This window comes from Amphibalanus amphitrite, unplaced genomic scaffold, assembly GCF_019059575.1.
Source record: "Amphibalanus amphitrite isolate SeventyFive unplaced genomic scaffold, NRLGWU_Aamphi_draft 000949F_arrow, whole genome shotgun sequence".
Lineage (NCBI taxonomy): Eukaryota > Metazoa > Arthropoda > Thecostraca > Balanomorpha > Balanidae > Amphibalanus > Amphibalanus amphitrite.
Genome location: NW_024882443.1, coordinates 106,053 through 119,288, shown reverse-complemented (window position 1 = coordinate 119,288; position 13,236 = coordinate 106,053). Strand labels below are relative to the sequence as shown.

General features: G+C 44.7%; 1 protein-coding gene across 1 annotated transcript; it reads left to right on the top strand.

Moving 5' to 3' along the window:
* The first annotated feature begins 8,239 nt into the window (after positions 1-8,239).
* Positions 8,240-9,801, top strand: LOC122368469 (adhesive plaque matrix protein-like). Its single transcript, XM_043342411.1, has 2 exons — positions 8,240-8,527; positions 8,716-9,801. Exons 1-2 carry the CDS (start codon positions 8,522-8,524, stop codon positions 9,613-9,615), a joined length of 906 nt encoding a protein of 301 aa, XP_043198346.1. The 5' UTR covers positions 8,240-8,521; the 3' UTR covers positions 9,616-9,801.
* The last annotated feature ends 3,435 nt before the right edge of the window (positions 9,802-13,236 follow it).

The following is a 13,236-nucleotide window of genomic DNA, read 5'->3' as shown; positions in this document are numbered from 1 at the left end:
CACCGATGACGTCACAGGTCAGGTCAAAGATAAAATGTTTCACCGTTTACGGGGCTTCTAGGGAAAGCGCTATAACACCGAGTAAAACGCATTTTATCGAAAATCAGCGATAAGGCGTCAGTTTTCTAGTACATATGTTGCTATTAGACGTCACTGGTCATACCAGGTCAGGTCACAGGTCAGGTCACAAAAGGTCACCAAGGGTCACCACATGAGCCCAACTTTACTAAGGTTATGCGATGCATGTTTTATGGCCAGTTTTTCATTTCCAACTCAATGGTGTTGGTTATAAGACCATCAGGTACGGTTTAGGTCACTTTCTAGTGGAGGTCAGGTCAAGGTCAGAGGTCAAAAAAGGTCAAATTTCAAAGTTGATATTTTTGCATAAAATGGGTATTGATTCGATGCAGCTCGTCACGGGGAGTCTAATGGTGGTCTTTGTTTTGCGCTACGAGGTCTAGAACTGCTAACAATTGAGTTTGAAAATTTGACGTCATCAATTTTGAACAGTTGTTTCGCTATAACTGGGCCAACAAAAGAGGTATCGATCTCAAATTTGGTATGTAGATAGAAGGCGGTAGGGGCTATCACATATATTCCGGTTTTTTTGAAATTCAAAAAACTTTTTGGATTTTTTGGCTATTATATTCAAAAAAATCTATTTTTTATTTTTGGGGGTCAAAATCCAAAAATTTCGAAACACCGATATAGCAGTTTTGTAGCTCTTTTAATTCCACACCTTTTATGTCTGAAACATTTTTCTGTATCTCTAAAGCTGTAGGCCTGACAGCTCTTCCCGCGAAACCTTTTTTTGGGACGAAAATGGCAAAAATGACGTCACTCTGACGTCATTAGCGGCCAACCTATCATAGCCTTTGGAAAAATTTTTGGTCACCATGTGCGCTAGCTGCTCCCGGGAGGGTACTGAAAGTTTGGTGACGATCGGCGCAGCGGTTCTCGAGATATATCGAAAAAACTAAAGGGGGGGGGGGGCAAAAAAATGCCCCCCCACCGCCTGGAAGGTTAAAACAGTGATTTTTTCGGATCGCATTGAAAGGCCATTGCACGCTTGCCTGACATCTTGCAAGCTTAACCCGCGCCCGGCTGGGGGTCCTGGATTTCCACGCCCTGCTGGGGGGGGGGGGGGGTGTTTGAACACCCCCCCCTTGTAACTCGGCTCCTGGGCCACGTAGCGATACGCGGAAGGCGGCGTTCGAAAGAGCGTAAAAAATAATGACGAAATCACTTCGGTCAATTTTTTGGTCAGGTCAAAGGTCAGGTCACCAGAGGTCATTGAAGGCAAAATTTCGCCGATTTCCAGGTCGAATGTCGAAAATTTCCAAGAAGCCAACGCATAACTCGAGAACCAATAGAGCTACAGCGCCGCGGAAAAGCGCATTCGATAGCCCTATTAAAGCCCTTTCTGAGTAATTCTCTCAGATTTGACCTAACGTCAACGGTTTTGCCTGCAGGGGGCAAAAACTGCAAAAATAGCCGATTTTTTTCGGAAACAGTTTTTCTGCAATAACTTTTGACCCAAGCCTTGTACGAGGTTACTTTTACCGGCATTGTGTTCCTCTCGTCAAGACGCATCGAATGAACTATAACTTGACCTTGAAAGGTCAACTTGAAAATTTGACCTCAGGTCAAGGTCATGACCTGACCGGAAAGGGTCATGTTGCATATCAGTCGATCCGTATCGTCGAGCTGAACACATCTAAGGCGTTTTCATCGCTCTAGCATGCCTCTATCAAAAGTTATTTGCGAAAAACTGTTAGATACCATTCGTGACCTAAGATGACCTCAGGGCATAAACAAGGGTCACGGACACCATTTTCATGTTCAGTGTGTCTAACCCACTTGTAATTCGGTGTTTGGGAGTGTTTATAATGTCTTTTGTCCAAAAGAGGCGCATTTCAATTTTCTCCCATTGACTTATAATGGGGAGGTCGCAAAATTGACCTGACCTTAGGTCATCGATATCAAAATTCTGAGATATACGTTTTGTACATACTATTGCTCTTAGCAATCGCTGAAAGTTTCAAAGCGATCGGTCACTCGGTGTAGCTATGACAGACATTGAAACTTTTTATGAGGTGAGGTCACTTCAAGTGACCTGGTGACCTGACCTTGAATGACCTTGGTCTGAAATTTTCACAACATGTGTAGAATTGATGTATAATAAGGTGTACCAGAAACGGCGGCGCTCCGTGCCGCCGTTTTTGAGATATTCGCGAAAAACCACAAGGGGGGTGTTCAAACACCCCCCCCCCCCCAGCAGGGCGCGGGTTAACTGGCATCGTCAATATCTCAGGAATTCCCTAGCTAGTGCTAAGCCTATGGGCTTAAAGGAAATAGTTCACTTTCCTGAAATTAGTATTTTGCTATGGATTTATGTTTTTTTATGCTCAAAATGATCAGAAAATAAAACAAAACGTTTTTGTAAAAAGGATTATTTTCTATATTTTAGTATAAGAAGAACTATATTCTATATGAAATAATGTTTGACGCGGAAGCTTATTACGCGTTGACCAATCATATTGCGTAGGACAAACCCATGGGCTGTAAGCAGCATTCTGATTGGCTGACGATGACGTGACTGCATTCCTCAGCAAGGCACGCATTCCTCTGCAAGGCACTCTTTTCGGAACGAAAAATGGAATATCTTCGTCTAGGGTGATCGTTGGGCCGTTAAAGCTTCTGATTTGTGCTAGTCTCAGCGCAAGCAACAAAACTGCTATTCCAGTTCCAAACCCCATGTTAAAAGTGAACTATTTCCTTTAAAGAGAAATTATTCAATCATATGAAACTCGTCGATAGAACTTAACCCGCGCCCCAGTGGCGGTCTCAGCCAACTTCGCCCTAGTGGGGGGGGGGGGCATATGTTACCACCCACCTGTAACTCAAGAGGGCTAGAAAGACGCGGTAAAAAGCAGTCGATAGCTCTCGGTGCGTACGTTTGAAAGTATTTCGGTCATTTTTCATCTTAGAGCAATATTGGGGTCACCAGAGGTCATCAAAGGTCAAAATTTGCAAATTGTCATATTTTTCAGAAAAAAACTCCAAAAATAGCTGTTTTTACGAAAAGTGTTTTTCGAGAATAACTTTTGACTAAAAAAAAAAGCTAGGACGTTTCCATTGCCAGAATCGTGTTCCTCTCGCCGAGACGCGTCAAATGAAGTATAAGTTGACCTTGAAAGGTCAACTTCAAAATTTGACCTCAGGTCAAGGTCATGGCCTGACCGAAAAAGGTCATGCTGCATATCAGTCGATGTGTCTCGGCAAGACAAACACAATGAGGCCAACCCCAGCGTTATATCTCTTTCCAATCGAGAGTTATTGGCAAAAAGCTGTTCGTAGCCTCAAATGACCTCTGATGACCTTTCTAGAGGCCATCAGCAAAAAAGACACCTTGGTCGTCACGGGTGGTCCAAATCATTGTGATTCTGAAATATTTGGACTGTTCCTATGCGTACACACGGATCTAGAGGCATTTTCGTTTTTCTCCATTGATTATAATGGAAAGGTCACGCCACTGACCTGACCTTAGGTCACGCACATAAAAAATCCGAGATATACAAATTGTAGGCACCCATACTATCATGCAATCCACCAAGTTTAAACCTCTCTGACAAACACTGCAGGCTGGACATGATTGCAAACTTTTTTAGGCTTGTTCAGTTAACGTGACCTGGTGACCTGATCTGATATGACTTGGGGTCAACATTTTCACACATTGTCGAAAACTGATGTGCAAAAAGCTACTCTAAGCGGCGCGGCGCTACGCGCCGCGGTTTTTTATTCACACGCGAAAAACGCGACAGGGTGGTAACATATGCCCCCCCCCCCCACTCGGGCGATGGACCCGGGCCCTGGTTGGGGGGTGGGGCTGTTTTTTGCCCCTCCAGACTTTTTTTAAATTAAAGAAATACACCGCCACCCATGAAGAGGTGACCAGGAGTGCCCCCGCCCTCAAACCCAGCGACAACAGAACCCTTACGTTAACACCAGAACAACTGAGGAGATTTGACTTTTCGATATATCTCCAGAACCGCTGCGCCAATCATCACCAAACTTTCAGTACCCTCCCGGGCATCACTTTTACACATTGTGACCATTTTTTTTCCAAAGGCTATGACAGGTTGTCCGCAAATGACGTCATAGTGACGTCATGTTCTGCCGTTTTCAGCCCAAAAAAAAAGGTTTCGCAGGAAGAGCTGTCAGGCCTATAGCTTTAAAGATACAGAAAAACGTTCAGGTCATACAAGGTGTAGAATTATTAGGGCTACAAAACTGCCATCTGGAAATTTTGAAGTTTTCGAATTTTGACCCCAAAAATCAAACAAATATTTAAAAAAAAATTGCCGAGAAATCCAAAAAGATTTTTATTTTCGAAAAAAAACGGAATATATGTGATACCCCCTAACGAATTCTATTCACATACCACATTTTAGATCGATAACTCTTTTTTTGACTAAGCTATAGCAAAAAATTGTTTAAAATTGATGATGTCAAATTTTCAAACTAAATTTTTAGCAATTCTAGACCACGTAGCGCAAATCAAAGACCACCATTAGACTCGCCGTGACGAGCTGCATCGACTCAATACCCATTTCATGCAAAAATATCAACTTAAAAATTTGACCTTTTTTATCTGACATTGACCTGACCTCCACCAGGAAGTGATCTAAACCGTTCCTGATGTTCTTATAATCAACACCATTGAGTTTGAAATGAAAAATTGGCCATAGACATGCATCACACAGCCCTAGTGAAATTGGGTTAACCCGCGCCCCGCTGGGGGGTGGGTGGTGGGGGGCGGGTGGCAGAATCTGCCCCCTCCCGTTTTTCGCCAATAACTTCTAAACGTGTTACGCCAGCGACGTCAAACTTTCAGTACCTTATCATACATCAATTTGACACGTTCCCTGAAAATTTGAGCGAAATCCGTCGGAAATTATTTGAGAAATTGACGTTTTAGTGACGTCATGTTCGCCATTTTCGCCTCAAAAACGGCAAAATTTCAAACGCCGCTAATATCTTCATTTTTAAAGGAATCAAGACGTAACAAAAACGTTTATACGTGATTCTACTTTGTCTATCAAATGGCAATCTCGCCTTTTTGAACATTTTGGATTTTGGCCCGAATTTTTTTCTTCAAAAAACTGAATTTTTGGGAAAATAACTATAGAATCCAAAATTTTGAGTGTATCGAAAAAACCGGAATATATGTCAGAAAAGTGGTCTATGTGCACCTACATACTAATTTTTAGATGAATCGGTTCAAAAATGTGGGAGTTATTCAAAATTTTATGACGTCATCACACACAAAAATTTTGCAAAATGATTTTTTTTGGAAGTTCTAGACCTCGTACGGAAACAAAAATAGCACCATTCGATTTGCCGTGAAAAACTGCATCAGATAGACACCTTTTTAGGCCTAAACAACCAACTTCAAAATTTGACCTCACTTGACCTGACCTTGACCTGACCCCGACCTGAAAATCATCCAGAGGTGGTCCATATCACTTATTGAGTGTGCCTATTGAATTCTATGAGTAAAATGAACCATAAAACATGTGTCGCACATGCTCTTTTCTATATTTTGTTTTTGGTGACCTGACCTGACCTGACCTGACCTGACCTTGACCTTGACCTTTGAATGACATTGTGTGCAACGAATATTGTCTTGGTAGTCTAAGAACACGTTTTGGGCAATCAGTCTCAGTCCATTCTTCAGCAACTACGGTGCAAGGTCGATACTGTAGAAGCTTGCATTTTGTACCCTTGACCTGACCTTGACCTGACCTCTGACCTACTTAAGCAAAAAAATTTGGGCTCTTAAGATCCGCCTTGTTGAGAGTTTTCGATTGCCGTTTTCCCCGTCTTTCTACGACCATCGGTTCGGAAGTTAGGCAGGGGGGGGGGGGGCAGAATCTGCCCCCTCCCCCCAGCAGGGCGCGTATGGCTGAATAGCCCAGCGGAGCGTGGGTTCATGTGCTGACCCTTGGTGACCTGACCTGTGACCTGACTTGGTATTATCAGTGACCTCTAATAGCAATATATGTACTAAGCAACTGACTCCCTATCGCTGATTTTCGATGAAATGCGTTTTACTCGATGTTATAGCGCATTCCCTAGAGGACCCGTGACCGGCAAAACACTTAATCTTTGACCTGACCTGTGACGTCATCGGTGACCCTGAGGTCAATAAAATTGGAGTTTGCTCGACAAATGTGACAGGACTTTCGAACGCCATTTGAATTTTGCGGATCCGTCAATCAGTTTCGGAGATACGAGGGGGACAAAAAATAGCCCCCCCCCTCCACCAGGTCGCGTTTTAACCCTATTCCTGGCGGGGGGGGGCCTCAGGAGCCCCCCCTGAGGTTTTTTGGTTATATCTCCCAAACGCGTTGAGCTAGGAAGCTCAAATTTTCTGACTTTTCCTAAAAGGCTTCTACGCAACATGTCTGAAAATTTTGAGTTGATCTGACCTCAGGTCAGGTCACCAGAGGCGGTTTGGTGACGCTACCTCAGAAAAGTTTGCAATCACGCCAGAGCTAGAGTTTTTGACCGATCAATTTCTTCTCTTCAGGGTTTAGTTAGGGTACCAGTATGTGCAATTTGTATATCTCGGAATTTTGATATCGGTGACCTAAGGTCAGGTCAATTTCGCGACCTCCCCATTATAAGTCAATGGGGGAAAAATCAACTCCCTGTTTTTACCACTAAAACGGGTCGGAATGGCCCCATATACCATACATGACTTCATATACGATCAACCTTCACTACCTTGAGGTCTGTTTTGCTGTTGAGCAGCTGTGAGGTCATGTGACGTCATCAAAGGTCACCAAAGGTTTTTGGCCAATAACTCCGTACAGGAACAAGATACAGACGCGTGGATGGTCTCATTGTGTTCAGCTCGTCAAGACGCATCGAATGATATACATGATGACCTCGAGGTCACGTGACCTGAGGTCAACCTTTGACCTTGACCTTTCGAGGTCAACATATATATCATTCGATGCGGATTGACGAGAGGATCACGATGATGCCCTTAGTTTGTTCCTATCTTGACTAATTCGAAAGTTATTCGAGAAAAACTCTCTCCATATCTAGTGCCGCCATTTTGACTTTTTCGACCCCTGTGACGTCATCTTTGACCTGACCTGAAAATGACCTTAGTAAAAATTGTAGATCTTGGCCGTGCGTATCCGATGCCGTTTACCGCTTGTCGCTATCTTGCTTCGTTCTCGAGATCTCAGGGGGGGGGCCGAATCGGCCCCCCCCGCCAGTTTCTTGTCCCGGCGGAGCCCGCCAGGAATAGGGTTAAACAGACCCCACCAGGCAGGGCGCGGGTTAAGGTCAAATTATAGTTCATTGGACGCGTCTCGACAAGAGGAACACGATGTCGTGATAAATGTCGTGCCAGTTGCGAGTCAAAAGTTATTTTCAGAACAGCTTTCCGGAAAAAAAATTAAGTTTTGTTTATGTCCTGGAGGCAAAGCCGTTGATCGTAGGTCAGATATGGGACAATCCTTAGAAGGAACCTTAAAAGAGCTATGGAATGCTCTTACCGCGGCGTTATAGATCTATTCGTTTCCGAGGTATCTGCGAATTTATCGACAATTTTCAAAATAGGCAAAATTTGACCTTTGATTGCCTCTGGTGACCTTACATTTGACCAGACCTGAAATTATATCTATACTTTCGTCATTATGTTTGACGCTTTTTCGAATACCACTTAGCGTGTGTCGTCCGTGGCCCAGAAGCTGGATTAGACGGGAGCTTGAAAACGCTCCCAACGCAGCACTCCATTGAAAATTCAGACCATCTGTACGGCGCGGGATTATAAAAGAATCGCACATTGACAGATATTATTAAGTTTTTTTTTAATCAGGATCTACTGCAGCATACTACACTTCCTATCTTACACATAATTACAACAATATATTCCTGCTAAATGCTAGCCCCTGGCCCCTGTGGATAACACGCGAATAGAGCCTTAACGCTTCCGCCCTGCAATCAAAGCTCCATTAACCTTCTATTACCAAATTGCTGCAGCCAATCGGGTGCTACAAACATGGCTGATACTTATTTTGATCATCTGACTATTGAAAACGAAATGTTTACATGAATTACTTCCATTTTGTGCTTGCTTAAGTCATGAAAAGAGAGGACTCGACGGCATGATAAAATAATGAAAAATTATTTTATTTCGCTCATTGATTGAATGAAGATATGATATAAGATTCAGTAAAAGGTTACGATGTACGAAAACTGTTTAATGTAATATGTTGAGCTAATGTCATATCTTTTTCAAGACACTAAATGGCTGTGATAGCGCGCCGAGCTGAGAGAAGGGAGCGGTCCCATTCACGCCGTGGCCGCAGGCTGGCTGCCTGACCCCGCCCGGCCCACACGCCGTACAAAAGGCGCACCGCGCCGGCACAGAGCATCAGTCGCTCCGCAGTCCCGGCGACGCAAGAACACAGACCTGAGGAGCACACGCTCGGACAAGATGAAGGTAAGATGGTGGAACAGTGGACAGCCGAGACTTAGCGGCCAGCAGGTGACCAACCACGGGTTTGAACGGAGATGTAACTACCTTGCCAGTATAGTTCACTGGCGTTAAGCAATGCATAACTTTCTGTTCACGCAACACAAAGATAAGCACTGTGAAGTCTTTATACTAATCCGGTTCATGTGTTCCAGGTGTTTGTTGTTGCCGCCGTGCTGTCGGTGGCTGCCAGCGTCCGCGGCCAGTCCTACGGAGCTCCGCCACCGCCTGCCTACAGCCCTCCGGAGCCCGCCTACAGACCTAAGCCGGCTTACAGCCCCAAGCCCGCCTATAGGCCTGAGCCCGCCTACAAGCCGGCACCGTCCTACGCCCAGAGGCCCTCCTACGCCGCGTCGTACCAGGAGCCTCAGTATTACGCGCAGCCGTACCAGTTCGAGTACGCCGTCAACGACCACTACACGGGCACCGTGTTCTCGCAGAACGAGAACAGCGACACCAAGGTGGTGCAGGGCTCCTACTCGGTGAACCTGCCCGACGGCCGAGTCCAGCACGTCACGTACACGGCCGACAACGAGGGCTACGGCGGATATAACGCCGAGGTCACCTACGAGGGCGAGGCCCAGTACCCCGAGCACAGCGGTAGCTACTCTCCGGCGCCCTCCTACCGTCCCGCACCGTCGTATCAGCCAGCTCCCTCTTACAAGCCGGCCCCGTCTTACCAGCCCAAGCCCGCTCCTTCTTACCGGCCCGCTCCCACCTACAAGCCTGCTCCCGTCTACAAACCCGCTCCTGCCTACAAGCCTGCCCCCTCGTATGAGCCCGCTCCGTACAAGCCTGCTACATCTTACAAGCCTGCCCCCACGTACAAACCTGCTCCTACCTACAAGCCTGTTCCTTCCTATGAGCCTGCTCCTTACAAGCCCGCGCCCTCTTATGAGCCTGCTCCTTACAAGCCCGCTCCCTCTTACAAGCCTGCTCCCGTCTACAAGCCGTCTTACAAGCCTGCTCCTGCCTACGAGCCGTCCACTTCATACGGCCCCGCTCCCAAGCCTGAGGAGTCGTACGGAGCTCCGAGCCCTGCTTACGGCAAGTGAGAAGTGACGATAGTGAGGCTATGAAGTGTATCAGCATGAGTGATTATTGTAATTATATCACTTGCTTCTTATTGGTGAATGTTTGTAATATTTATGTGTCGTGTTGTGAGGATGTTCTACATATGTCCGTGATGTCCGTTGAAGCAATGGGTAATTTTTGAAATATATTTTGAATCTGATACAATTGATAAGTTTCTGAACGAAGACGCTTGCGTCCCTGGTTTCACTGTTACTGTGGTTTTGTCGCCCGTCGAATCCAGAGAAGATGGCATTGCGTATTGTGGGAGAATACTACTCAGTACCCATTTGTGTTTTGATATTCCGAAAATTCCTAGCCTCAATTTTGAGATAAGTGATTCTATTTGTTTAGAATTAGCTGTGCAATGTTGAAGGGTCATTGCACGCTTGCCTGACATCTTGCAAGCTTAACTGGCATCGTCAATATCTCAGGAATTCCCTAGCTAGTGTTTAAGGTTATGGGCTTAAAGAGAAATTATTCAATCACATGAAACTCGTCGATGCAACTTGAGCTGGGTTACAAAAATCCTGTAGTGAATTAAGTTGGTGTAGGCATGACGAGGATTCAGACTTTATCTGAGGTGAGGTCACTTGACGTGACCTGGTGACCTGATCTCGAGAGCCCTGGGTCTGAAATTTTAACAACATGTGCGGAAAAGATGCTTAAACAGGGGTGCCAAAAACGGCGGTGCACCGTGCTGCCGTTTTTGAGATATCTGCGAAGAACCACAAGGGAGGGGGGACGGTTTAGATTTAGGTTTAGGTTTAACCCTCGCCCCGCTGGGGGGGGGGGGGGCAATGTGGCCCCCCTGTGGTTTTTCCTAAATAGCAAGAAAACGGCGGCGCGCAGCGCCGACAAATTTTCAGTTCCTTTCCGGGCATCAATTTGACACCTTCACACTAAATTTCAAGTCTTAGGTCACCTTAGGTCAGGAGTTATTGAGGTCAAACTGAGATCATGTTCGAGCAAAAATGAGCAAAAAACATGAAATTTTGAAACGCTCACAAAAGCTACAGCTAGCAAGCAATTTTAAAGTTCTTTATATGGTCATGTAGACAAAAGAACAGTGCTACAAAACTGCTATCTCGCATTTTCAAAATTTTTGGATTTTGATCCAAAAAAATTCAATAAATTGATTTTTTAGAACAACTGAAAAAAAAATCCTAAAATTTTTCCGAATTTCGAAAAAAACGGAATATATGTGATAGTCCCTGCGCTCTTCTATATACATACCAAATTTTAGATTAATGCTTCCTTTTTTGGCCAAGTGTTATAGCGAAAAAACTGTTGAAAATTGACGACGTCATATTTTTAAACTCAATTTTTTAGCAATTCTAGACAACGTAGCGCAAAAAACCACCATTGAACTCTCCGTGACGAGCTGCATCGAATCGATACCCATTTTATGCAAAAATATCAACTTTGAAATTTGACCTAATTTGACCTGACCTTGACCTGACCTTGACCTGACCTTCCCTGGAACATAATCTGAACTTACCTCAAAGGCTGTCTGAACCACATAATCGTATTTGGCATATAAAATGGACCATAAAACATGCATCACATGATATTTTCATATTGTGACCCTCAGTGACCTGACCTCTGTGATCAGTGACCTCAAATAACAAAAATGTGTTTGACGAACATTTCTCCATCGATTTTCAACGAAATTCATTTTACTCGATTTTACAACGCATTTCTTGTAATGCCTGTAAACGGTGAAAATTCGACATTTGACCTGACCTGTGACGTCATCGGTTTGACCTAGGTCAACAAAATTGGGTCACAAGGTAGTTCCCTGATGGGGCTATCCAACACCGTTTACCGCTTGTCGCTATGTTGCGTGGTTCTCGAGATCTTAGGGGGGGGGGGGCAAATTGCCCCCCCCCCCAGCAGGACGCGTTGGTCGGCAGACCCCAGCGGGGCGCGGGTTAATATGATGGGCTGATGTAGACTGTGTGTCTATTCGAAGCCCACATCAAGTATAAGGTATACTGGATTGGTTTTGAGCTAGGTTACAGTCGTTTGAGCCATGAATAGGTCAAGCCATGAACAGGTTAAAACACTCCAAAACATCGGATAACAGGTCAGCATGATGTACTGAATCAGAAAATTGCCATTCACGGTCCTTCCTTTTGCCCCTCAGGTCACCTTAGGATATAAGATGTTTCCAGCGGTTTTTTTATACCATAACTTTCGTTAGAGACATACTGGAGCCGGGAGCGATGAAAATATCAGAGTATAGGGGAAGCGGGGGTAACACCGCCCCCTAAGCTTTTCGCCAAAATGAGAGAATATGTGTGAAGTCTCTTGGTAGTTATTGTCTTGGTTACAATATTTAAACATTTGCTCACGTGTTTTAGGTACTTATTTTGCATGCTCCTAAAAGGTTTTCATGTATCACGACTTTTAAAAATACCTTGCATATTTGCCGCCTACAAATTGTGTGGGTAACCCCGCCACCGGTGTTGATGTTAACCCGACCCATCCCTACGAAAGCTTTTAATTGTTCAGCGATCGCGTGCGATGAGTTTCCTGTCGGTAAGTGGTAATTTTCGCAAATAATCGGTAATGGACACCTAAATAGGTATAGGTTCATCAGCTGTTTGCCAGTTTTATACAGCTGGCAAGTGCTTGGTCGGGATGCATGAAAAATATAAAGTAAAAAGTCAAATAAGCTGCTTATTCCCGACTTAGGAGCATCTACGAACATAAATAAAGCGTGTCTTTGGAATTTCATCACTTATCACGCTACGAACAGGAAACACCGCAACCATTCAATTGGGGTAAAACCGCCACGGGGTGGCGGTGTTCCCCAATAAGTGATCACAAGCAAAAATCGCCAGCGGCAAGAATGTACTACACGGTTCAAGCAAACCTATCTTACTGGACAAAGCCGATCAGTTATTTTTTCGATGTAATCAAGTAAATCAAAATGAGTCTCTACTTAAAGACATTCAAAAGTGCTCCCAACTCATCGAATTTTTATAAGAGAATGTGCATTTTTCTTTAAATGCCCACAATGAGCTTCGATTACACTGAAACACCGGAACACAAATCAGAAGACGCTTACCTTCGTGCGGTTAACAGGAAATAACGGATTTTTACACTTTATAGTTCATACTTTCGCCGCCAGATGGGGTGGCGGTGTTTCCCACAGTGGCGGTGTTCCCCCCGCTTCCCCTATAGCCAACGAAAGTATTTTGTAGGTGTTTACTTCGACGATACGGATCGATTGGTATACGTTATGACCTTTTCGTTCAGGTCATGAGTCATGAATTATTGCATTGACCTATAGTCAAGCGTTTAAAATGACCTTTTAACCCGGGCCCTGGTGGGGGGGGGGCTATTTTTTGCCCCCTCCAGACTTTTCGATATATCTCCAGAACCGCTGCGCCAATAATCACCAAAATTTCAGTACCCTCTCGGGCATCAATTTTGCACATTGTGATCAATTTTTTCCGAAGGCTATGATAGGTTGTCCACAAATGACGTCAGAGTGACATCATGTTCTGCCGTTTTCGGCCCAAAAAAGGTTTCGCGGGAAGAGCTGTCAGGCCTATAGCTTTGAAGATACAGAAAAACTTTCAGGACATACAAGG